The sequence below is a fragment of the Xiphophorus hellerii genome, chromosome 18 (genome assembly GCF_003331165.1).
Source record: "Xiphophorus hellerii strain 12219 chromosome 18, Xiphophorus_hellerii-4.1, whole genome shotgun sequence".
NCBI classification, from domain to species: Eukaryota; Metazoa; Chordata; class Actinopteri; order Cyprinodontiformes; family Poeciliidae; genus Xiphophorus; species Xiphophorus hellerii.
In genome coordinates this window covers 11894703-11919390 of record NC_045689.1, presented here as the reverse complement: position 1 = coordinate 11919390, position 24688 = coordinate 11894703, and the positions used below count along the sequence as shown (strand labels likewise).

Genomic DNA, 24688 nt, shown 5'->3' with positions numbered 1-24688 from the left:
CTTAACCTTTTACCTCCTCAGTTTCAGTTTTAACCTCTGTGATACAGTTACATCACCCTAACAGGCAGAGCCGCCCTGCGCTAAAATTAGACTCTGGACTGAAAGTAGAGGAGCCTTTCAGACAGCAACTGTCGGAGCATCGAGCATTGCAAAGGTTGCATTTGCTGCTGAAGAGATGGTTTTATGTTGTCATTAGTTCTCAGCAGTTCTTTGCATTATTAAGTATTTACTGTTAGAGGTGCAACATGACGTACCGGTACAGCCAGGCTATTTTTTTTTCCTGAAGCAGCTTTTCTGGAGTTGAACTCTAGACCTGCATGTCTCCCCCTTCTCTCTATGATTACGGCGAATAACAAAAAGTGCTATTTCAACTGTAGTTTGTGCAAAACTTTAATAATTCAGTTATTAATGTGATCTCAAGCTACTCTTAAATATTATTCCTGCACTGTAGCTAAAAATTATTTAACGACTGTAAATAATTGACCAGATGTCTGAGCCAGCGCTAACACCGCAAGGGCTTCCTGGATCCATCCAGCTGTAACCTTTGACTTTTACCTTTCTAATGGGGCTGTTAGCTAAATTTGAGCCATGTTTTTTTCAATCAATCTATTTATGTTCATTTTGCTATGCTAAATGTTTTGTATAAATCTCACATAGATTATAAAAAGTCACTTTGACCGCAACACCTTTTTAAAAGGTGCAGCAAAAATTAGCCGTGTCAATCTATGTCAGATTTTGTTTGGACAACCCATGACGTTTCCAGCTCAGACAAGAAAAAGAATGGCATTTCAGACCTTATTGGTCTTAGCTAACATGGTGGACGACAAAGTTAATGTCAGTAGAGAACTAGAAATGGATAAACTAAAAAAGGAGACTGAACAATTACAGCTTGTTCAGAAGAATTATAGGGGAAAACATTTTCTTGCAATTAAAATAAGGGATGTTCTTCAACTTGAAGGTAATCTAAATTTGACAACTTAGTACAACATCGGCTCCTGTACCTCATTCCTACTGCAAAGCACGGTGATGGAAGCCTCATGATGTGGGCTTCATGTGCAGCCACATGACTTGTCAGGTCTTCTGACAGTTTATGGTAAGTTAGCATCTTGAACAAGATTTGATATAAAAGGCATATCGCCACAGAAAATGTTCAAATACTTTAATGCTCTTTAAGGAATGAACTTTTTCATTTTCATTTCAGATTTTTAATAATATCAGTTACATAAGCTCACCTTTTCCTGTAAGTTAGTGTTTGTTTTTTCCATAATTGTAATGTTTTTTTAAAGGCTTCAAAGGTTTGAAAGGTTATATGTCATCTTTAGACATTCCTGCTGGCACCAACTTTTGGTTAATGAGTCAAATCCTTCCAGATAGATTTCAATAAAGTCATGATAACTTCCGGAAACTAATGTTTGAACTTAATTGTTCAGAATTTAGCATACAGAAACAAAATGTAGTCAGATAGAATGACTATTATTTAAAGCTGCACTTCAATAATTTTTTATTATATTCAAAGTCTCTGTTTTATTGATGTTTCTTTGAGGAAGTTTTTTTATTCAGTTAAACTTAAAGTGCAACAATGATGTGTTTGTATCTGAAAATGATTAGGTCTGCTTCACTCCTGAACTCACCCGTCAGAACATTTTATGTCCATCTTGAGGATTTGCTGTAATATGAGTGAAGTATGAGGGAAATAGTGTGTTCCTCTGGAGGATAGAGCTGATATGGATCATGCGGCGCTGCTAGTCAGACGTACAGCAGCTCCTCTGGTGCCCTCTGCATGTCAAACCGACTCCACAGCAGAGACTGTGATGAATCACTTTAATGGTTTGACTGGTGGAGTTTTTACATGATGACAATACCAGTTTTGTATCAAGAATATTTTTACTTCGTCCTGTATTCAAGATACAATCTTTACATCTCGATCTTTTTTACCTTTTGCAAAGTGAAACCAGACAACTTACAGGATGCATCTCAGAATGTGTTACAGTGATCAGTAAAATCTGTTTGCTATTATTGAATATTACAACACCTTCCAAAAGTATTTGTACCCCACATTTTCACATTTTGTCATGTTACAAATAATAACTTTGATATATCTGACTGTGTTTTTTTGATATGTTGTATGTGTTTCTCAGGGCTCGTGACAGATGCACGAGCCCTGAGAAGTACATACAATTTTATTTACTTTTTTTTAAAGAACAATTTTTTAAGTCTTAAAAAATGTTCTTCTCCTGGCAACTTCAGAAGATATCAGAAAAAAAAAAATCTAGATTAAATTATTGCAAGTTTTTTTTTGTTGATTTCCCCATGGAACTTTTTTTTTTCTGAAATGTGAGGAAAACTCACCTTTCCCAAAATAATCTATTGACATACAAAATGTCTGATCAAGTGTGGTTTTTGTTAAGTCTGTCTGACTATAGCCTAGTTTTCCTTTTTGTTTTTCTCTCTTGTCTAAAAACTACTGTTAAAGGCAAATGAGAACTATTATTATTTTTTGACATGCTTATTTTTTGTTTTTTCATGTAATACCTCTTTCTACCACTAGAGGCACTGAAGGAAAACCACAGACCTTCAACAGCTGGTCTGGCTTCAGGGCTTCCACAGACAGACAAAAATACAATATAATTTTAAAATGGAAAGAAAAACATAATAGCTTCATTTTTTTAGCTGTAGTAGGTGTTCTTTAACAGCTAAATTTTTGTTTTGCAGCAGCCTAATGAAATACATAATATCTAAAAATTATTTTAGAAAGCATTTTGTCACATTTCCCGAGATTATTTCTATTTTATATGGATAATTTTAAACTCAGGATAAAAAGGGTGTTAATCTTCTGGAAGTTCAGTTGGTACATTTAGACGCACACCTTTTCGATTAAATACATTAAAATCTCTTGGAATGAGGGACACTTACCATTTAAAATTCAAAAGATTAATTTTATTCCATTCCTTGATTTATGCCTGCAGACATCAGTTTGTTGCAGATTACAGAGATTTCATTTGCCTGATTTTTATCTACTCACTCAAGCTGTGTGTACGGTGGGTTAAATGAAAAGTATGTAATAATATCAATAAAGCAATAAAATGCTATGAGATAAATATATGAATATGGCAAAAATACCAAACAGATGTGATATTGAGTAGAAAGAAGCAATAAGTTATTTTGAAGTAGTACAAAATCTGTTCTTTATTTAACAAGTTTAATACTAAAATTGTCCTGTCAGGTATTGATCTGGCGCAGACGCACACCTGTAAATCTGCTGTGTTGCCTTCAGGTTGGCTCGTCCTGCTCTAATGTGAAACCTCAAGAGGGCAGCAGGTTCCATCTAATCAGACAATGCATCAGTCATCCTGCAGTGGTTTCCAGGTTTCCACAGGAGACGGTGCTGGGAGGCGCTGCGAGTGAACAAAACACGGCGCAACATTCCACTCATTAGCCGTTCTCCACAGGGCGTGTTTCATTCGAGGAGCCGGTGGCGCTCGCCGCTCCATCTGCAGCCAGATCAGCGTCCTGCAGCTTCCTGTGGAAATTGGAAACTGCCTCAGTGTTCTGTTGTTGGAGCGAGATTCCTGCTCGCAAAGTGGGACCAAGGGAACAAACGTCAATGAAGTATTAGTAACTTCCTCCCCTGCAGTGGAGACAGCAGTTATTAATAGCCAGGGCTATTTTCAGGCAGCACTTGTGAGATTTACTCACCCCGAGGCCGGTGGGTTCTGAGCGGGATCTGGTTGCAGCCACTGATATATACGGCAGGATGAGGCTGTAAAATGAAGCACTCCTCGTCCTGCATACACCCTTCAAACTGCTCTGCAGAGCCCAGAGGTGGGCTTAAATCACATAGCGCCGACAAATTATGGGGGTTTTTTTTCTCTCCCAGGATTATTCCCTTAAAAACAACTCTGCCTTCTACGGAAGAGGATTAGGGCCAGCAGAAACAAAGGGAACACATTCTAGTTTTCTGTGAGGTCAGAATTTTTCGGAATCCTGACCGAAAAATTCGGTCAGGATTTATAATTTTTTTTTTAAGAATTCTGAATTTAATATTTTCTCCGTCAGCATTCTGCCCTTACGTCGGAATTCTGCCTTTTTTCTGATTTAATTTATTTATTTTTAGAATTTTGACCCTATTTCAAAATTCTGACTTTTTGTTTTTTAGAATTCTGAATTTAATCTCAAAATTCAGATGTTTTTCTCCCCAGAATTCTGTCTTTATTCTCAGAATTCTGACATTTTTCTCAGAATTCTAATTCTGTGTCAATCTATGTCAGAATCCACATAAGTAATCAACATTCTTAGGTGTATGTCAATTCTGTTGTTGACAAATGAAAATAATAACACTTTCTTCCTATAATAATAATAATAATATAAAGAGGAGAAAACCTTAGTGCAGGTTTGGGTTCATTTGTTGCTCTTTATACTCATGAATGGAGGATTTTCTACATGAACATCCTTCAGTACCTTCAGTTTAGTTACCAAGCAGGCTGTATTGTGTCTTTTCACTTTCATTCCCCTCACATTGTGTGAAAACGGCGCTGAGAGGAGACGTGAGATCTCCAAGGACTGTGCCTGTGTGTGTGTGCGTTCACAGGAGTGTGTGAAGGCTGCAGATTTCCTGTTGATGCCAGGCTGCCGAGAATGCCTCCAGCCAGGGTCAGAGGTCGTAGGATGTCTGTGTCTGTCCCTTCCCCTCTCTCAGCAACAGTGTGCAGAATGCCAACTGAACCACTCATCACATAATATCTGTCAAATAACATCTGTAAAGCCCTTGTTAGGGTACATTTAACAGAAACCTTTTCAAAAACAAGAACAGCGAGTTCATCCGGGATTAAATCTAATTCAGAAAACAATGTTCTGAATAGCAGGATAAACTGGATGTAGCGTGAGCAGGAACACAGAGTTATCGGAAGTGTCAGGAAGATCCTCTGAATGACGAATGTTTGTCTGTGAGTATGGAGCTGTTTATAGTTTCTGTTCACACACAGGAGCTTCTGAGTTACATTTTAACCCTGGAAACCAACCTCACTGTTAATAGATGCTATTGTCAGATGGAATATGTGTGTGTGCTTTGTGTAAATATCGCGGTTTGTCTATAGTCTGTAGGGACAGGAAGTGTTTCTCTGACAGCGCAAGTCCTTATTTGTTTTTAGAAAGCGAGTGCTCTCGCTTGTTTAGGTCTTTGAGGAGAGAGTTTGGTGATACACACGCCACATACGTCACACACACTAAATTTTCAGGGTGGACACAGAAAGTGTCTGAGGCAGGATGCTGTTTCTATAAGGAAACTCCTGCTCAGACCAACTGTGGGTGTGTGTGTGTGTGTGTGTGCGTGTGTTTGTAGTCTTGTTTATGTTCACTTCTCAGGACCTTTTTTGGTATCAAACTGATCTTGTTGGGACCAAAATGCAGTCAAATAATTTTTTTAAACTGTTTTGCTTTGCTGCTATTAGACCACTGATCAGTTAATTGGATAAAAATGGTTACATTCTGCTGAGTTTTCATTTAACCACTTAAACCTTTTTTATACAATATTACATAAAAAGATATAAATACACAAATAATTCAAATAATTTTAAAAATAAGAGCATATATATTCTATTACCGAAAATGCAACAGCACATCCTCAGTGTACACTTTATCATTTGAAGCAAAGGATGCATCAGCAGCTAATAAATAATTCTAACATCAAAATGTACAAAACTCAGACTTTACTGCTCAATTTAGCATCAATACATTGTAGGGCGATATGTTAACAATTTTTTTTCTATTAACCTAGAAAAAATAGGTTGAACAATTGAATAACAACCATTCAATTGTTATTAGGGTAAAAAGGTATTTAATTGGTCTTAGTTTAAAAAAAATACAGAATTTTAACTACGTGAAACTAAAACTATACCACTACAGGAGCTCTGGGTAGAGCATATTTATAGACAATGGGGATCTTTTTATCTTAAATGTATATACATACAGTTCTGGGAAAAAAATAAGAGCCCAGTGCAATGAACCCCATTGAAAACCTCATGGTTATTCCACCAAATATTGATTTCTGAACTTTGGTATTGTTGTTTCTAAATGAACATGAACTTGTTTTCTTTTCATTATTTGAGGTCTGAAAGCCCTACAATTTTGTCTTTGTTAGCTTAGCCGATATGTTGTCAGTAGTTCATAGAATAACTGACATTAAATATTGGCTTATTGTTTAATTATTCAATGTATATAATTATGAAGATTGAATCTGGGTTGAAACCGTCCCCAGCTGTCATGTTGTGAAAACGTGACTTCACATGCTGAACGCATGAAGTAATTACAGTATTCTTCGCCTTTAGAAGAACAACACAGCTACTAATATTGGTTCTTTTTCAATAAATATATCTTTCTACACATCTTGTGAAGCTTGTATATCCAGGCACAATCATCATTTCCACTCATTTGTAAGACAAAAGACACACATCCTCTGCATGTGACACCCATCTCCAGTCCGGCTGAGCTCCATATCCTCCCCATGATCCCTCAGCCGGCGAGGCAACATCCTCTGGCTGCAGCGAGGGGAAGCAGCCCTCACTGAGGCTCAGCGCCCTGCAACAGGTAACACCCCGGCCGCTACGCTCTGCACTGACATCTACAATCCCTCTTTTCATGTTTCTCCATGGAAACATTGCCTAGGGCATGTCACAAAGGAGATCTCTGACGTTTACTTGTTTTCTTTTCAGGCATTGCTTGGGGTTGCATTCAGAAGGATTTTCCTTCACACCAGTGGAAAGAAGCATCTTTACTCTGTCAGGCCTTCTCTGGGCTCAGCTTAAGATTAAATCAACTCAAAAGACAGCACAGGAATAAGGGGGAGACGGGAACAATGATGGAGCTGAGGATCCAGCTGATCCCAACGGGGGAAATAATCCTTCCTCCGGGGAAGAATGGAGAAAACTACTGCCACAGCTGCAAGGTAAGCTCAAAGGTCAGATGGGTTTAGACCAGGGGTGTCCTCACTTTTTGTCATGTGGGAAAAAACGACCAGCTCAAAAGCACTCAAAGGTTAAAAAAATATATATATAATTTTTAAAGACTAAAATCACCAAAAATGTATTTTTGTACCTATTCAACAATATACCATTCAATTATTTGTTTAGTTGAAGTATTTTAATTAAAAAAATATTCAAATTTTTCTGTAAAAAACTTTACATGTTTTTTCCTTGTTAAATGAAAAACATCCGGGGGGTTTTTTTTTTTGGGGGGGGGGCTTGATTGAAAAATACAGAGAAAATATTTTGTCTATTCTCAGCAATAAATTACAATGTAGGTCAGTCTTCATTTGAAAATATTTGCTATATTGTGGCCCACAGGCCTAAAGTGGCTCATTGAGTGATTTTGTGTGGCCCATGACTGCAATTCAAGAATGACACAAGTTCGGCCACCCTAACCCACTGCACAGAACAGACAAATGAAAGTCTTACAATAGAAAATGTTTGCTACAGCAGAAAGTATTCAGTACACATGCGTTTTGTAATCTTTTATGAGGACCACATCTACCCAGCATGCTTTGGTGCACCCACATCTGCTTTTAATGAATTTATCAAATACTTTACAACAAACGTGATCTAATAATGTTTTTTATTGCTCAGAATTGACAAGAAAAGTCATTTTCTATTTTCTATAATAAGGCAAACCTTATTAAATCCTTATTTAATGTTTTGGATCAACAATAACTTACACATCCCTTCCCAACAAACAATTTGACTTTAGTCATTATTACTTTACTCCTTTTTTTCCCTTAATTTTTGGCCCACAAGTCCTTTTCACTCTATGACTTCATTTAGCAACAAATAAGAAAAAAAACTTGCTCATTATTAATGGTCGACTCTGAACTTTTGCAATGGCTGCTTGCTCAGAATCTACATTATGTTGTTTTTGTAAAACATTGCTTGAATTGCTCATATCTGTGAAGGCTTATAAACAGGTTAATGAATCTTTGCTGGGATTCTGCTGGTTTCTTTAAGGGGTTAACGTTGACGTCTGATTGACATCCTCTGGTCTCAACCTTTAGCTTCTGCCTTTGTGGAGTTGCCCTGCAGGAAACAGAAGATGTACCACTCAGTCCGTTCAACATGTGTTGCCCTCTGTATGAGCTGAGCATCTGAGGAATGAAGGGAGTGAGCTCTCTAAAAAGCAGACCTTCAGAGGTCTGCTTACGTGTGGTAAAGTTAAATCCTGGATTCATGTAAGATTTAGAGTTTCAGTCAGAGGATTGAGTGCAACCGGCTGTGCCCGGCTCGGTGATGACTGGGGAGGTGTGGAATGTACTGGAGCCTGGAAGAGAGGAAACGACAAACACATTCCTGAACTTCATTTGTTCTCCTTCCGACATTTCTTCAGGGCTGGATCACTCCGAGTCATTAGGATCTGTGGCGATTATACCTGTGCAATGTGCAGGGCTGCATTTACAAGGATGTGGGCCCCTGGAAACCAATTTGGTGCCTTATCCATTAAAGAAAAATGCCTTTGCTAATACAAATTACAATAAGTTAATAGGTAGTTCTTTACATAATTGGGTATGAGCTGATGATACCAACTGAAAATAATACATATCTTGACCAGAATCTTTGTATTTTTCTCCAAACAATTACTGTAATTTCATACATTTCAAATCTTTGAGTGTTGTTTACATTAATAAAAATCCCAAAATATTACAACTCACCTGATATGGGTATTTTATAAAATGCAATGTCAGTAAAACATGCATTCATTAAAAAAAACTATAATAATGAAGAAAATTGGGGCCCTGCGTCAAGTGTAACCTAGCATTTTCAGCCATCTTGAAGGCATCATGATGTGAAGACATAGTTCCTGTTTCTTAAATTCTCTGCATCATACCCACAGAGTTGGATGATGAGACAGTAAAACCAGAAAACCGTCGGTATATGATACACGCAGAAGTGGGGAGTAGAGGGAAAAGGCTGACAACCTTTCCCTCTGTTAGAGTCAGACAGTCCAACATGACCTTGCGTACAGGACACCGTCCATGTGTTAGTGTATGTTGACTGATTCTGGTTCTGTTCTGGATCGATCACTCCCCCCTCTGGCAGTGCAGCCATATTACAGTCTATCTCATGTGCTCCCATCTGTCCAGCTGGCTGAGGTCACCGCCACATGAGCAGAGTGCACATTGCATAACCACAGTAATATCACAAAGACACAGTCTGCTCTTAACCTTGCTATCTGTGTGACCCATAAGGCTATGTTATGAAAGTCCAAAATGCAGAAATATTCATCTTTACCATAAGTTCCTGGCTAAAGTGTTCATTCCTTGTATCTTTTTACAATTACAATATTCTGTATATTTTATTTTTGTGATCAATTACCAGAAGATTGTGAATACAAGCCCCTTCAATAAATTAATTATTGAAAAGTCACTTTCATTCAGAAACTTTATCACTTAGTAAAACATTATATGGAGATGAATATTTGAAACCTTTATTTCTATTAATTATGATGATTTTGCAATTACAGCAACTGAAAACATTCCATTTAAAATTATAATATTACATTAGACAAATAAAAAAACATTTAAAAAAATCTGGACTTAATGATGATTAATGATTAATTGATTATATTACAAAAGTATTTTTTTTCCACTAATAATTCTAAAAAGTGTGGTGTGCCTCTGAATTCAGCTCCACTGAGTCAGTCCCTGAAACGTCACCTGCAAGTCTTTATAGATATATCTCCACCAGCTTGCACATCTAAAGACAACAATATTTATGACATTTTAAAGAATTTGAATCAGGGGAAGCTAAAACTATGCTACTTGAGGAGTGCTAGGCAGAACAGACAGGGTTTATTTTTTTTTATCTTAAATGTAAAATGTATATATTCTATGTACAGTTTTTGCTTTAATTGTTGGTCCAAGTACATTGTTCTTTCAGCAAATGGTCTTTTTATGAGTCTTTGTACTAGAGTTAATGAGTAATTGATCACTAAATTATTTATTAAAAATTTATTGAAAAGTTTATTTCAGTAACTCAAATCACGATGTAAAAAACTTATGAAATAAGACACACTATTCATTTTTGACGATTTTTCGCTTTCAGATAATTAAGCACAAGCGAGATTAGAGCAATAAAAATATTTTCAAAACAGAAATTTAGGTTTATCAAAATAATATTTAGTACCTGCTTAAACTATTTTCACAAAGTACTTTTAATCTGACGAACGAGACTGATCGGAACCCTTCTCTGGATTATAATTATGGATAAGCTTGACTCACAATGGCCCTCCTGAGCCAAATGACTGGAAGAGACGTAATATCCACTCCCACCACAGTAACAGCATCTTTTCTACCGGCAGATGGCGCCAGAGCTCCTTTTATACTAGGCGCTACTTCTGAAAGCCGTTTCGACATTTCTCACGAAACATCTGCATAACCTGGACATGAATTGAATCGACATTACAACTACTTTGTTAATATGTTTTTATCTGTCTGCTTAAGTTTAAAGTCATTCAGAAAGAAAAAAAAGTTTAATTTAAAGCGAAAAATGACCAATAAAACTTTTCTATGACTGGGATTTATGGTTTGGTGGGCAAACGCGCAGAATTAAAAACGAACGATAAAGTTAATGAATGGATGGATATTTTATTCCCATCAGACTCTTATTAATGAAGACGACCAGCGCTCACGTTGAGATATAAAACCTGGTTCGGTTCTGCTGGCTTTAGACGCCTCGGCTCGAGCAGCAGGAGTGGGAAGGGTTTTTGGTGAACTTCCTGGTAGTTCTGGGTGTAGCTGTCCTTCAGTGACAGAAAAGGAAAGGGGAAATTGCCATACCACTCCCACAGCGGATCCAGGGGAACCGAATCTCGGCAGAAGCTGCACACTGACAGACAGCTGGCTCCGTTAACGCTGTTCTACTTCACTCGAGTCCTGGTTATGGGAGTGACCGGGGTTTCCTGCGGGTGAACGGCTGGATACGGTGCGCTGTGCGGCGCTGTGAGAGAGACCGCAGCTGCAGCAGAGTCCACTGTGGGTAAACCGCTGGGAGTGGTAGTGGGAGGGTCGGGAAGAACCCGGCAGGACTGGGCCACAGCAGACTGACAGAGAAGGAGCTGACCGGGTTGACGGTCTCACACAACGCGGGGACTGAACGTAAACCACAGGTCTGTCGCGTCTCCTTTTGAACGGAGGAACTCACGCTGTTTTTGACCTCAGGTATGTTTACATTTTCCACAATTACTCTTATTTTTAGCCTCAAGCGTCATCATTTTTACCCTGTTCTAAATTAGGCTATCATTAACCTTATTTTGCCTACCTTGAACGACAAAACAGAAGAATTTGTTACAGCCCTGCGGGACATGTGAACTGATTCTGCTGAGTAGTTTGTGTCACTGTAGCATGTTTCAGTGCGTGGGTTGAATGGACGCCATGTGACAAACGCTGTCAAGATTTTTAAAAACTTAAGAAGCAATCATAAGAATACAAATAATATTAATGATGGGAATAGATTTGGTGTAATCCTATTTTAAGTGTCACACAGCTGAGCTCCCCATTGGCTGACTGACAGACACTAGAGGTGCTAATTGGACTTGTGGCTCACAACCTTCAGGTTGTGGTTGTCTTTTTATAGACTCCACCCAGACACCAACTAAGACTCTTACCTAAACAGTATCCCACACCTCAGCACCAGTAGGCTGACAGGTTACTTGATGGGAGAAGACATTTTTATACTATTAGATCTACTATTGTACTGATACATGGGGATATTTGCTCTTAACTTTGCTTTGAAAATCCTTCTTCAACACTTCTGAGACGGCATGAATAAACAGGTAATACAAGCTGCCTTACCTGACCTCTTGAGCTTTTAGAGAACCTATAGTTATATGAGGTATTCACATATATATGAAAGGGTTTTGTGTTGCAAGAATCTCACCAGTTGTTTGGACTCCTATTTACTGGACACCTGTCTTTGCAGTTTGAAGTCAACAGTCCACCTGTTAATGTTTGCTCTGTAAACATGGAAAGGTTTGCAGAACACCTGCCTTTTGGTGAAACCAGTTCCTGCCAGAAACTTCTCAAAGGGAAGAAGATTTAATCTAGTAAGATAGCTAGATCTGCTGAGTTATTAAGGCATCACCAAGATCCTGCCATGACACTGCCTGGTTATTTGATCATTATACCTTTTGGAAAGTGGAGAACTTGCTGTGACTCACTGGCTTCTTGCAGTGTACCTAACTTTTGAGCATAATTCATAAACTTTCAGTATGCTTAATATCTGGGGCTTTGGAAAGGCTTTCCAGGACTCTGTTGCGGTAAAGCTGAAGAATTTGGACATCATGTGTCCATTTCGTGCCTCACAGCATAATGCTACCATCACCATTCCTAATAGTTTGCAGCCAAGGCAGTCAGTTGGTGATCTTAAGTTTGAACATTTTGGTTTTACTACTGTTAACATTGCTGCAAGCAGGATCAATCTTAGTCTTGCATGCTCATAAAACCTTTCTTCAAAACAGGGGTCTTCAACTCCAGTCCTCCAGTTCTGGTATCCAGGTTGTCTAGACTTGATCAAAAGTTTGTGTACTTCTAAGCTAGGTCTGCAGCAGAAAACCAGCTAATTTTCTATTGAGAACAATGGTCAAATATCCAATCAGAAGTGCCTGAAATTTCCTAAAAATTGCCCAGATTGAATAGATAGCTAATGACAGCTTGTTATTAGAAATAATTGGCTTTGAAGCAGGGCACGAGGGTTAGGAACTTTGGTTCTTTAAAAGCCTCCTAAGGCACAATGTTCTGCCTGAACACAACTAAGCAGCAGAGAAAAAACATCAATGTCCTGCTGTCAATATGTTTTTCCAAAACAGACCTCCAGTGGGACATGCTGCACTGTGATTAATGTCTTTGATTTTCCATGAAACACAGGCTTCATATCCTCTGAATGGTTTGGTTAGATGTCACCTTTAGAGGTTAAAGCCAGAACAGCAAATTCAACTTTGTTTATGAATCTATAATCACTAAAACAACAAAGATCAGTGAGATAGCTACGGGTTTATTTTAGGGGATTAATATAATTAATGTAGTCATACATCGCTAAGACAAAAAATATATCCAAATTGATCTGGCACCATGTGTTAAATCATTAGTGAAATTGTTTTGATTCAGTTTTACCAGCCAAACCCAGGCATGATTATTGCTGAGTCTGTAGAATTATAAACAACCCAATAAACAGATGATGCCCAGAGCTAAAGAGACATCTATCACTTCAGCGAACCATAGTAACGACAATTACTGTATCTTCAAATGGAAGAAAAAAAAAACATGGAACAATGGTGAACCTTCAAAGAAGTAGCCAGCCTCCCAAAGTTACTACAGGGTTTTGGAGTAAAATCCTTAAGGAGGTCAGACAAAAAAACAGAAAAAATTTGCATACCTGCAAGTCCAACTGTGAATCCAAGGGGGAAAAAAATCCAAAGAGTTTGTTGTGGCCTAGTCAAAGTATGGACTTAAATATGATTGAGATGGTGGTGGGTTTTCTTCATGCTAGGAATAAAACACTCATATACAGTTAACACAAACTCATCACAATGGTGGAACAATCGGTTAATAGGTTTAGAGAGTAATTTTTTTCACACAGTGCCAGATTGGTTTGGATAGATTTCACTTCCCTTATAAATAAAAATGACCATTTTAAAACATGTGGTATTTAAATTAGTTTGTTGTTGGACAACAAGAGGAAAAACAGAAGAAGTCTGTAAGGGGGTAAATATTACAGTACTGTAGATAGACGAGAACAAATGTCCATACAATTACCTTTCATTTTCCAAATGAGAATGTGGGAACACTTAAAGGGTATTCGAAGGGTTGGGTAAAAATGTGAGTAGACTGGTCCTGGCTTGCTTTGGACTGTTTATCTGATTAAACTCTAGTCTTCCATTTTTCCACAGAAGGACATTTCACGGCAGATTTGTTTTATCACAAACCATCTTAGGAAATTAGGTACAAAAAACTAAATCCAGTTGTGAACTATAAGTACAAAGAAAGTGCTTCAAAGGGAATGTGTGCTTTGTTTTGAGGGAAGTGCGAGTTGCCGTTGAAAGGTTGAAGGTTTTTCCATGGTAACATGGTGTCAGCTACTCGTCAGGTGGATCCTGATAGTTTCCCACAGGACACACCCAACCGATTGGCCGTTAGAAACATCAGCATCATCACCTCTGCAACAGGAAAAACAGACTCGCATAGGCACATTTACTACCTGTGCTGTGCTTTAGGAAACAGTCAGGGTGGGTTATTTCCACTTCAGTGACCTAAAATGTGAACCGGTTTGGAAGATTAAAGTTTACTCGTATTGAGGTCTAGAATATGACTGGTCCATTGCAAATCTAGATTGTTTTATTTTTCAGGGGTTTTCACACCCAAACGGTTGGTACATGCAATTTGATTGGGGACCAAAACTGCAACATTTGTTGCATTTTCAGCTAGTGCGGTTTGGTTTCACATTCTTTGAAAAACCCAAAGAAGACAGTGAGCCCAACTTAATTCTTTTCAAAATGTAAACGTAAATGGAGTAGTGTCAAATTTTAGTGGTTGCACGATTTTTCTTTTGTAGTTGGTAAAATAACTTTTCTCTCTGTAACTCTAGACATGCACGTTTGTTTTGGTTGCATTTACCCAGAATGCCCTGTGCTGTAATCTGGTTCCTGCTTTTGGAGTGGACTCAGGTCCACTTGCATCCACATATGCATTTGAACCTCGCCGGAGTTCACTTCAACTGAACTGAGACCTAGGTTTGTAGGTGGACCAGAATTCACTTTTTTTGGTTCACATCAGAGTTCGATTGCACATTCACAACTAGAGTTCAACTAAAGCGGATTAAACAGGGCTGGTTTTCTTCAAATATGTAGTTTTTATCTGTCCAAAGCAGGTTGTGTGGTTCTTTTTCAGCAAACACTTTGCTGAAAAAGCAAAGTTTGTCATCAAACTTTTACATGAACATGCCAACATGGGCTTGTAGTGTCTGAGAAGGAACTTTAGGCAATTTGCAGCTGCTGCTCTCTGCACAGTCCAACCTTGGGGTGAATGTGCTGGTCATCATCTCGTGTATCATTTCTGGTATCCATCTTGGCACTGTTTATAAACCCTGGGTTTTAGAGATGTGGCTACACATACTGATAATAAGTTAACTAGTTACATTTGATTCTCAAAACATGGTTGTTACTTTCTCTTGTAGGTCGTAAGCAAAGATGTAATTAGTTGTTCCTGGAGCTACAGTATGTTGGCAGTTGTTTTTTTCCCCAAGACTGTATGCCTCATCTACAATCTGTCATGTGTGCGTTTAGTTACAACTCAAGAACCAAGATGCATTCAGGGGTTAATCTGATCCAGAAGTAAGATAGATGGGAACCTAAAGCTATTGGAGCTGAAAGTCAATCTTTTGATTGATTTATTGATACATGGAGGGTTAGAGCATGTTGGCCAAACCTGGGAGAGTGTTACATTTTGTAAAAATCTTAAAATCTCCCTTCTGTTTTGCATTCTCATCAAAATGTTCTAGAAATGCTACCTTTTCTAAACATGGCGCATGTTCAGTTTCTTTGTCGGTAAAGCTGTATCAGAGGGACAAATAGATTTCTTTTTCACAGTGATGATCTGATGTCTGCGGACTGATTTGATGCTTCCTGTGAGACAAATCTAGAGAATGCAACATGAGACGTATCAGGTCAGGTTAGACTTCAATTCCATTAAGTGGATAAAACATAGCTGAGTAAGCGTTGCTGATGGTATGTGTGGGAGACGGTTTACATGACGGCTGCTGCTCAGAAACTGAGTCAGACTTTGAAATGGGAATGTGTTGGAGGGAAATGTCAATCGACTTGAACCTTGGCAGAGACAGTTGGAGACAGAGAAAGACATTCTGGGTTTATTATAATAGTTTCATCTCTTTACAGAAAACTCAGAGCAGCTTTTTCAACATTAGCAGACATATTGATGTAATCATTTGCTTTTGCAAGGTACTGTGTTAAAATTAAAGATTATATGAGTCAAATGATTTTTTTTATTTTGGTTAAAAAGATGAAGGTACAATAACTGTTGGACTGTTTTCAGTATTGCTGAAGGTCTGTGTTTTGCAGATGCAGTGTGTGGGAACTTCTGCTGAGCGTTTCAGTAGAATGGCAGCAATTAGAGGGGTGTGTCTGAAGTAGCTAAGCATCTCTGTTACCTGAGAAATGACGACTAGGTTGTAAAGAGTGTTCTATGCTGCTGTGGCAAAAAGCAGCCGACTTAGTACAGTGTGAGCACCCAACTCCTGGGAACAAAAGTTGAGAGGTTCTTGTCCCTTTCCTCTTTGCTTTTATAGTCTGGCCTGCTTAGAGACTGGAAAACACCCTGGGTGTGAGTCAAAACCCACGTCAGACTCACTGCCATTTTTGGACATGAGCTGGAAGAGGTGGGAGGTCCTTGAACGACTCAGAAAGCTCCAAAAATAATGGAGTTTTCCATTTTTCCCCCTGTTTGTCTTGGTTTTAAAGAAACATCTTTAAACTGAGCCAAGAGATTCAGCCAACTCAGCTCACTTTGTGTGGCATAAAATCAATCTTTGGGTTTCTGACTGACCACAGCATCATGAGCAGTGTTTAAAGTCTTCTCAAAGGACAGACTTCCTGAACCTCGATAACCTGCTTCACATTATGCACTGCTGTGCGTCATCCGAGGACAGAACTGCTCATTCATGTTCACATGCGCCACTGCTGACCAAGCCACTTCATAATCCTGCTCGGTTGTACTCACACCTTCACCTACACCCAGATTAACCCCTTTCAAACAAGATAACTGGTAATCCCGTTTCATCTGGTCTTGTGCTTTGCTTGTACTTGCTGCCAGGCCTGGCAGAGAAGAGATCTGAGATTGTTTGAAGGATGTGTTTGGTTAAAATCTTCCAATTTTTTTTTTTAACCTTGTACTTATTTTACTAGGTCATGAGAGTGTGACTGTACAGTCAGCATAGCTTCCAACATTAATCCATGCACAATAAAAGATGTTTATTTAAATAAATCTTGAAGTGCGTCATTGTATTGGGGTGCTGCTACCCATGCATAGAGAGCATAGGTGGTCTCAGAAATAAAAGCAGTTTGTTTATTCACATAAATCATGTCAGTCAGAACCAGAACCTAGCTTTTTAGGAACTTAAAGGAGACCTACTATAAAAATGTACATTTTGGATGATTTGTACTTCTATTTGGGTCTCACCTGTTTCTAAAAACAACCATATCCCTACCCAGCTGTATTTATAGCAAGAAGTTAAAGATTTTTTAGTGTCTGGAAAACAAGCCATTTCAAAAACCTCCTGAATGTTAAGTCACAATCGTCGTTACCCAGCAACCTCAGCCGAGGTTGCTAGGTAACGACCTCGACCCATCACCTACCTACCCAAGTGGAGCTCCTGCACCTTTGGTCAGCTGATTTTACTGCTGTATGCGCATTATAATGGCTGCTGGAAAAAACAAGTTATTGACATTCTTCTTGATTGTGCAGGAGGCGCTACTTCTGCTTTTCAAAGATATACAATTGTACAATTGCACATCTATTTGCAGTTATTTTTATTTATGAGTGTAAATGTAGGGTGTGGGCAGCAGCAGCTTATTTGGATTTAAAGTGGGAAGATGCATGAAAACAGCTCATTCTGAAAGGAGTTAAAAACAGGCAGGACTGAAATCTCATTATCTAAGAATACTTTTGTGCCAAAAGTATAATGAACATGTTTTGGATAGCATATAGATCTATCCTAACCTGTTCAATGAAACATAATAGGTCACCTTTTAATATTCTCACCTTTCTATTGTTGGACTTGTTCCTAAATCAGAGCAGCATTTAAGACCTGGCAGATTTGTTTTCATCTGCAGATTATTTTACTTGACTCTTTTTCTCAGCTTAGCTGATTTGATAGTATGTCATTCCTGCCGTGACCTCAAATCCAAATCTATACACTCTGTACTGAGACACACCTGGTTACCTGGTAATTACTGTGATATGACACCAAAGGCAAATCTGAGACCTTGTGGAAACAAAGCTTTGTATGGCGTGTCCTTGTTTGCTTGTATTGCATTGATGAATGCCTCTGGAGCTCATAGGATCATTTGAATTTTGCAGAATTGAACTCCCTCATATACAGTTTAAACAAACATGGGTATGGTTTATGTTCAAGTTGAGAAATAACGAGAAAGTAAACTTTATTCAGTCCTTGGAAAAGGCCTTTAAAGCACCATAAAGTCAGCCGAGTTAATTCATGTTTATTTTTTTTTACTTACCACTTAAAACGTATCTCATAATGAACGCTATTGTAAAAAGTAGTTTGGCTTTATATTAGGTTACATTTGTGTTTGCTTATTATGCCTTTTAGGCATCTGGTTAGTCTCCTTGATATCTTTATTTTTAGAGATCTGAGTGACTCAAAATTAGCTGGAGATAATGCTAATTATTTGTAGAGTGGAACACATTTGGAGCCTCAGAATAAGATACAATCATATTCAATAAATCAGAATGTACATCTTTATGAGTCTCATTTGTCAGATTAAAAGTACTGTAACATTTGAGCAGATATTAATTATACTTTACATTAATGCCTCATTTCTGTTGTTAATTTAAAAAAAAAAAATTATTCTAATTTTAAATGTCAGGTTTTAATGAGCTATAAGTGCAAAATCATAAGTAGCGGAGTTACAAACATAAATTATATACAATGCATGTCACTTGACACAGGATAGGGTTCAAACATTTCTTTCTGAAAGTTTAATAGCCTCTTTCAAAAAACAGTTCTGACATAAAGTCTCAAAGATGAAGCCCTTTTTAACCTGCTGATGGTTGTTCATTGATCACCAACAAAGCCAACCATATTCCGGTTATTTAAAAAGATAAAGTAAGAGTTTTGAGTCACAGGAGGCAAAATGTTTGGAAATTTTTGATTTCTAAAAGTAAAATCCACCAGCTGCCCATCTTTGACTCTGTATGAACTGCTGAAATGGTCGTATCTTGTTCCATGCTGATTTGCTTGGTGGTGACTCTGGCTAATTATTTGACTAAAGCAGGAAATCAATGAGCAACATCATCACATGGACATTATTGAGTAGCTTAAAACAATTCATGTTTAGCTCACAGCAACAAATATTGGCAAATTCAGCAGTGTGGATCAGATTAAGGTGATAATCCTACGGTAGAGTGTAGTGTACTTTAGTGGGTGTGTTTTCCATTGCTTTGCTGTGGGAGACAATGCACCGTCCTTGGTTATGGCTTTGGCTCATTCAGAGCCTCTTTGTTAACCTTTAACCAAGACTTTCCTAGAAACATGGATAAAATAAACAAAAGTGGAGGCAGGTGTGGCCCTGGGCCTGCAAAGAATGAGGTGGACTGAGTAAATAAAAGAACCACATGGCAGCAGAATCGGAGCTGCTGGACACACAGGTAGAATGCCACAAAGTGTTGGAAGTTTTGGTGGAACTCGATTAATATTTTTAATATAGTTAACTGCAGAATCTGTAATTTATTCACATTTTAATCAAAAACTAGCGACAAAATGAGCAACATTTTCAATTAACAAAGCAATTTTGCTGCTAAATCGTTGAATAAATCGGCAACAAAGATATTTATGATTTTTAATGTGTTATTTAGGTAATTCAACCTCAAGATTGGTGCAAAGTGCCGTTATATCCATTGAGCTTTCAAGTGTTTCAGGAACACCTGATGTAACTACTTAGAAAAAATACTACTTTAGAAATGTGGACTGTAGATGCTAACATTAGCGTTGGGCATGTCTGCGCTGCTGCAACATGTTTAGCATTTCAATGCCATTTTAGGGTTAAATAGCTTCTTTTTTCCAGCGTCCATCAAATCATTTTAACCCCCATTGGACTAAGACAAGCATCTTTGTTGTCCATCGTTTTGCTTTACAGCCGTACCAGAAACGCTCATATTCAAAGTTCTGGCTGGAAACTTTACGTGCAAGAGAAAGAAAAACATCATTTGATTGCGTTAAAAATGTTTAGGCATTAGAATCTATATAATTAATAATGAAAATTAAAGTTCTTACCGTAGTTTGAAGGGAAACATTTTTGTGGTCTTGAAAGCAAAGACGAGTCCCATTTAAAGAAATGGAAGCGCTGAAGCAAACTTCTGAGTGTGGAGCATCTAATCATTCATTCTTTGCCTCATCATGCTGATGGCTGAAGAACGTGGAAGTTTTGCACACATTGTAACATTTATTCCCCCTAAAGCTATTAACCTAACATGGCACAGAAGGTCGATGTGCAGAATTCCCATCTAATCGTTTTCACCTTCATCTGGAGTCCATTGGAGTGACTCAGAGCTGCTGCGGGCTTTAAAGTTTTTCTTTTTATGCTCTTCCATCTCTATTTGACCTAAAAACAATGAGCGTTAGTGCATAGTATTTCTCCATAAGCTCAGTCTTGCTGATAGGTGTATTGGAAACATATTTTTGTGTTTGTTTGATTTGTCTCTTCACCAGTGAAGCCCACATCGACAAATTAGCCTTCCTTCCTTCCTTGTATGAAACAAGGATGTACTGTCTACATCTATATAGGCTTTGACTTTTACAAACTCTAAATCTACCATAAATATATAGATAGTTAAATGTAACTGTTAAAGAATGTCAAATTTTAGGTGTGTTTCTCCACAGCTGGTAAGTGATTGTCAACCCCCCAGAACGGTGCTGCTGTTCTGTGGTGTCCTAAAAAAGCAGATTTCAAGTGGGAACAGTGTTTGTTTGTGTGAGGCTGTGATTGTTGTGTCATTCAAAAAGTAATAAATGGTTAATTATCACTTTTATTGCCATCATAATATTATCACAAAATATTGTGATAAATTAAGTCCATATTGCCCACCCCAAACTCGGATGTCTTTGCTTGGTGTCCAACATGGACCGGTGGTTCTTCTCAGCGTTTCCCTGGTGGTTTGAGTATGGGGTGGTGGGCGTGTGAGGGTGTGTGTGTGTTTGTGTGTGTGAGACAGAGAATTTTAGAATCCTGCTTTTCAGGAGAGATGGAGCAGCTGTTTGTTTAGATCTCTGCCCAGTGGGACTTAGCCATTGTGGGTGTGGCAGTGCAGAGAACTCCACTTTAACTCTGAATGTCGAAAGTAAATGCCACCGTTCGTCAGATCATTTACATGTAATCGTCACACCGCCTTCACTTTTTGAATTAGTATTCTCAATTAAACAAGCTTTTAATGATCAGTCAGCATCATTTTAAATGAGGCTCTGTAATGTGATCTGACGTCATAGCTGGGAACTGAACCTCCTAAAACATTTCCCATCAATTTCTCCATTCCACTTTCACATAAATTCTTCTGCTGGCTTATAATAAATAATTATTTGCATGATTTGTGTTGCAGAAGCTGTCTTGGATCTGAGCACATCCCCTCCCCACCATGTTGCTCCTTCCATGTTTGTTTTTATATAACCCACGTCTGCCAGTCTTATTGTTATCAAGGTGTTTGTCTGTGTCAAGGACTGAGTAGCGGTCTGGTCACCGCTGGGTGACTCTAACCAAATGACCTGCTGCATCCTGAACAGCAATCCTGTGTGTGCGAACTGAAGTTGTGTGTGTGTGTTTTTTCTGATTATTTTTATGTTAGCTATGTGTTGCAGAGTGCAAACAAAAAGTAAAAGCGGAAGGTTAAATGCTGCATTTAGAAATGGGTGTGATGTATATCTCAGAATGAAGTGTGTTTTTGTGAAACTGTGTGTGTTGAGGCTTCAGATTGAGATATTGCAACAAAGTCTGCATGATCAAATTGCTGAGTCATCTGCTTATGCAGGGAGGAGGTCTCTGTTAAGTTTCTCCATTTAAGCTGTTCACTCATAAATATCCACTCCTGTCAGTTTTAGATTGAGTGCAACTGCATTTTAATTAGAAACCGATGGCCTCAGAGGAGCTGTATTCCTAAATGGCACACTTTCAAATTAGAGATGCAACAATCAGAGTGTTGTAGCTGATTTCCGATTGCTGGGTTTTGTAAAACTGCGACTGATTGATGCACATTTCAACAGATTCCAATTTCTCTTGAAGAACTGTAACATAGGGGCATTTATGAGCAGTTTTTCTTTTTTTTTTATCCAGCCTTCTTGCTAATAAAGATAGTCAAAACTGAGGTTCTTATATTTTTCACCAAAACATTAAACTACCACTGCTGACATTTCAAGGTTTCTTTAGCATCTTACATTGCTGAAACATTCATCTTATATTCCTTACAGATTTAGATCCAGTTTAGCATGTTCAAAGATGGAAAAGGACACCATAGAAGAATTAGCAGAGCAAGTGTGCTGCACTTTGTTCAACCTTCCTCTTATCTGCTTCAGGTCTTACTCCTCCTTTCTCTCTTGCAGCCCAAATAAACCTCAAACATGCCTCGAGAAGCTGTAGAAAATACAGCATTAACTTAAAGACTTCTTCCACTCTGAAGATTGTTGTTAGCATGACCTTTTCATGCACTAGGGTTTGTCCAAATTCAGGGGTTGCAACCTTCGAAGACCGATTGAATTACAGCAGTGCAACCAAAGCTGCCCAATTTCAAGGATTTCTATAATTGTGCCCACAAATGCATTCGTCTTTTCCCCTGATTTGAAGAATGGGTCTGGTGTATCCGCCACAGCTCACGGGCCAAATGCGAGACTTTTGTTCTTGTAACGATGGTGGATAAAGCGGAAAATTTTAAATGTTAATTTATCAAAATATGATGGTACAAAGATGAAAAGATTACAGCGGTTGTGTTGTTAGGATTTTGTCATTTGCACAGACTTTTTTAAAATATAATTTTTGTGAAATGTAAATATTAGTTTATAAGAATTAATGCATAAAAAGCTCAGCATGTAAGTAAGGCTGCAGCTAACGATTATCTTAGTAATTGATTATTCTGGTGATTAATTAGCTAAAAACTGGTACATTCTGAAGATTATTCACTTAATCACTTAAGATGTTTTATGCAATATTAGATATATTGAACACAAATAAACAAATATTTCAATTACTTTTATAAAAAAAACTGGGTCCTTTGAAGGGTTCAGTTCCTACATTTTCAGAGACCTGTTTAATGTTTACTGATGATAAAAGATTGGGTCTTTGGGCTTTAGGCCGGTCAATCAAGATCATCTTAAATTCAACCTCTTCTGGTCACCAGATATTTCATAAATGCATTTATTTTTCCAATCTTAACTTAATTAGTGGCAGCTGTTTGTTCTAGTAGTTCACCATTCACATCTCACTGTGTGTTTCTGTAGCCTCTCCTGTTAATTTTTGTGTGTATTTTTATCATGAAACCTTTTTTTAACCAGATAAAAAGAAAGTACAGGATTATTTACAGATTTGAAGCACAGCTCCAACAGAGGGTGTGCTTCACCCGTTTCCTGGTTGGATCAGAAGTGCTGATCTAATTTACATTTGAAGAAAAAGGAAAGAGAGAGATAGTAGAGGGATTCCCAGTGTGAGAGTAGAGAATACACCAGCTTTTATGATGTTTAGTCATCATCATCTGGTTTTGTTTTGTCCCTACTGTGAATAATGCCTAATTAGCTTGAAGGAAGTGGTCCGAGTAAACAGGACATTCACTGTTTGGAAACCTAGCAGCTCTGTCTGTACAATGCTATACTGAAACAGTGGCTTGGGAAACATGTTGACATGTCCAATTTTCATGAAGTTAGTCAAATCTGATCGTACATTTCCTGATTCATTTTAGCCTAAACTTTATCTACACCCAACGCAACCCAAACTGACACAGGAACCAGCCGAACAGCGTCTGTGTACGAGTGAAAACCCAGTTTATGAATACAACATGATATATTCATAGTGTTAATTTATTAGGCTCTGTTGTGATAGATTTGTCAGCATGACTCGAATCATCAGCACAACTAAATCGTAATGGGTATTAATACAACCACGAGGGCAATGAGGCATTTCTACATGCAGCAGAAGAAGAGCACTATGAGATTTGGATGTAGGAATATCTGCAGAGTAGCTGAACGGATGTAAACTTTATTTTTTTTTAAATGGTGGAATGAGAGTTGGAGAGTTAAGAAAATGTCCAACAAGTCTTTACCTGCAGCTGAAATAGTTTATCTGCCTGTTATGAATTCCTCGTTCTGCTCCTCAGTGTAGATATGATTTAATTAACAGGCTGTTTAGAAAAGCTACTCTGAATGCTAAATCTGTTTTTGAAATCATATTTGCCATAGAAATCCAATACAGAACAAGGACTTCAGATAAAAATCTCAAACTATAAAAAAAAACAGATTTCTTTTAACCTCTTCTGATAAAATTGTGTTGGAAATTAAAGTAAAATAAAGCTCTTTAAAAACTGGCATTGTGAAATTAGAATAATGTATTAAAAATGTAGTTTTTACATAATTTCAAAGTCTTAAAGGTATTCAGTTACTGTAGAGGGGCTGCAGCTTAGGTATGAAAACTGGCAAAGAAGTGAGATATTGTTGAGTGAAATTCAATTCTTGTATTTATGACAAACTATGAAGGAGACGACAAGGCAGTTTTTTTTTTGATATTACATTTTCAGCAACAAGGCAATTCAAAGAAAACAAGCAAAAAAAACATTTCATTGCCAAAATGAGGAAAAACAGTGACAGGTAGACTATAGTTTATGATGTTCAAGTTATTATTAGTCAAAGACAACTCTAAACAAATTGTTTTTAACCTT

At 37.9% G+C, this 24688-nt stretch overlaps 1 protein-coding gene and 1 long non-coding RNA gene across 3 annotated transcripts in view; one reads left to right on the top strand and one right to left on the bottom strand.

Annotated features, from left to right (window-relative positions):
• Window positions 1-2143: 2143 nt before the first annotated feature.
• LOC116737325 (uncharacterized) lies at window positions 2144-4025 on the bottom strand. The gene is made up of 2 exons (XR_004342780.1): window positions 3697-4025; window positions 2144-3569 (listed from the first exon to the last, which is right to left on the bottom strand). It is a non-coding gene; the product is annotated as an uncharacterized LOC116737325 (long non-coding RNA).
• A 2461-nt stretch (window positions 4026-6486) lies between these two features.
• LOC116737617 (unconventional myosin-Ic) overlaps window positions 6487-24688 on the top strand; it is a 58413-nt gene continuing 40211 nt past the window's right edge. Inside the window, exons 1-2 of one of the 2 annotated variants that reach the window (XM_032590882.1) lie at window positions 6487-6582; window positions 6708-6940. In XM_032590882.1, coding sequence (XP_032446773.1) covers window positions 6851-6940 — 90 coding nt within the window. In that variant the 5' untranslated portion in view covers window positions 6487-6582; window positions 6708-6850. Of the gene's footprint in view, window positions 6583-6707; window positions 6941-10790; window positions 11198-24688 lie in introns of those variants that run through there. The other variant, XM_032590885.1, reaches the window with a different exon arrangement.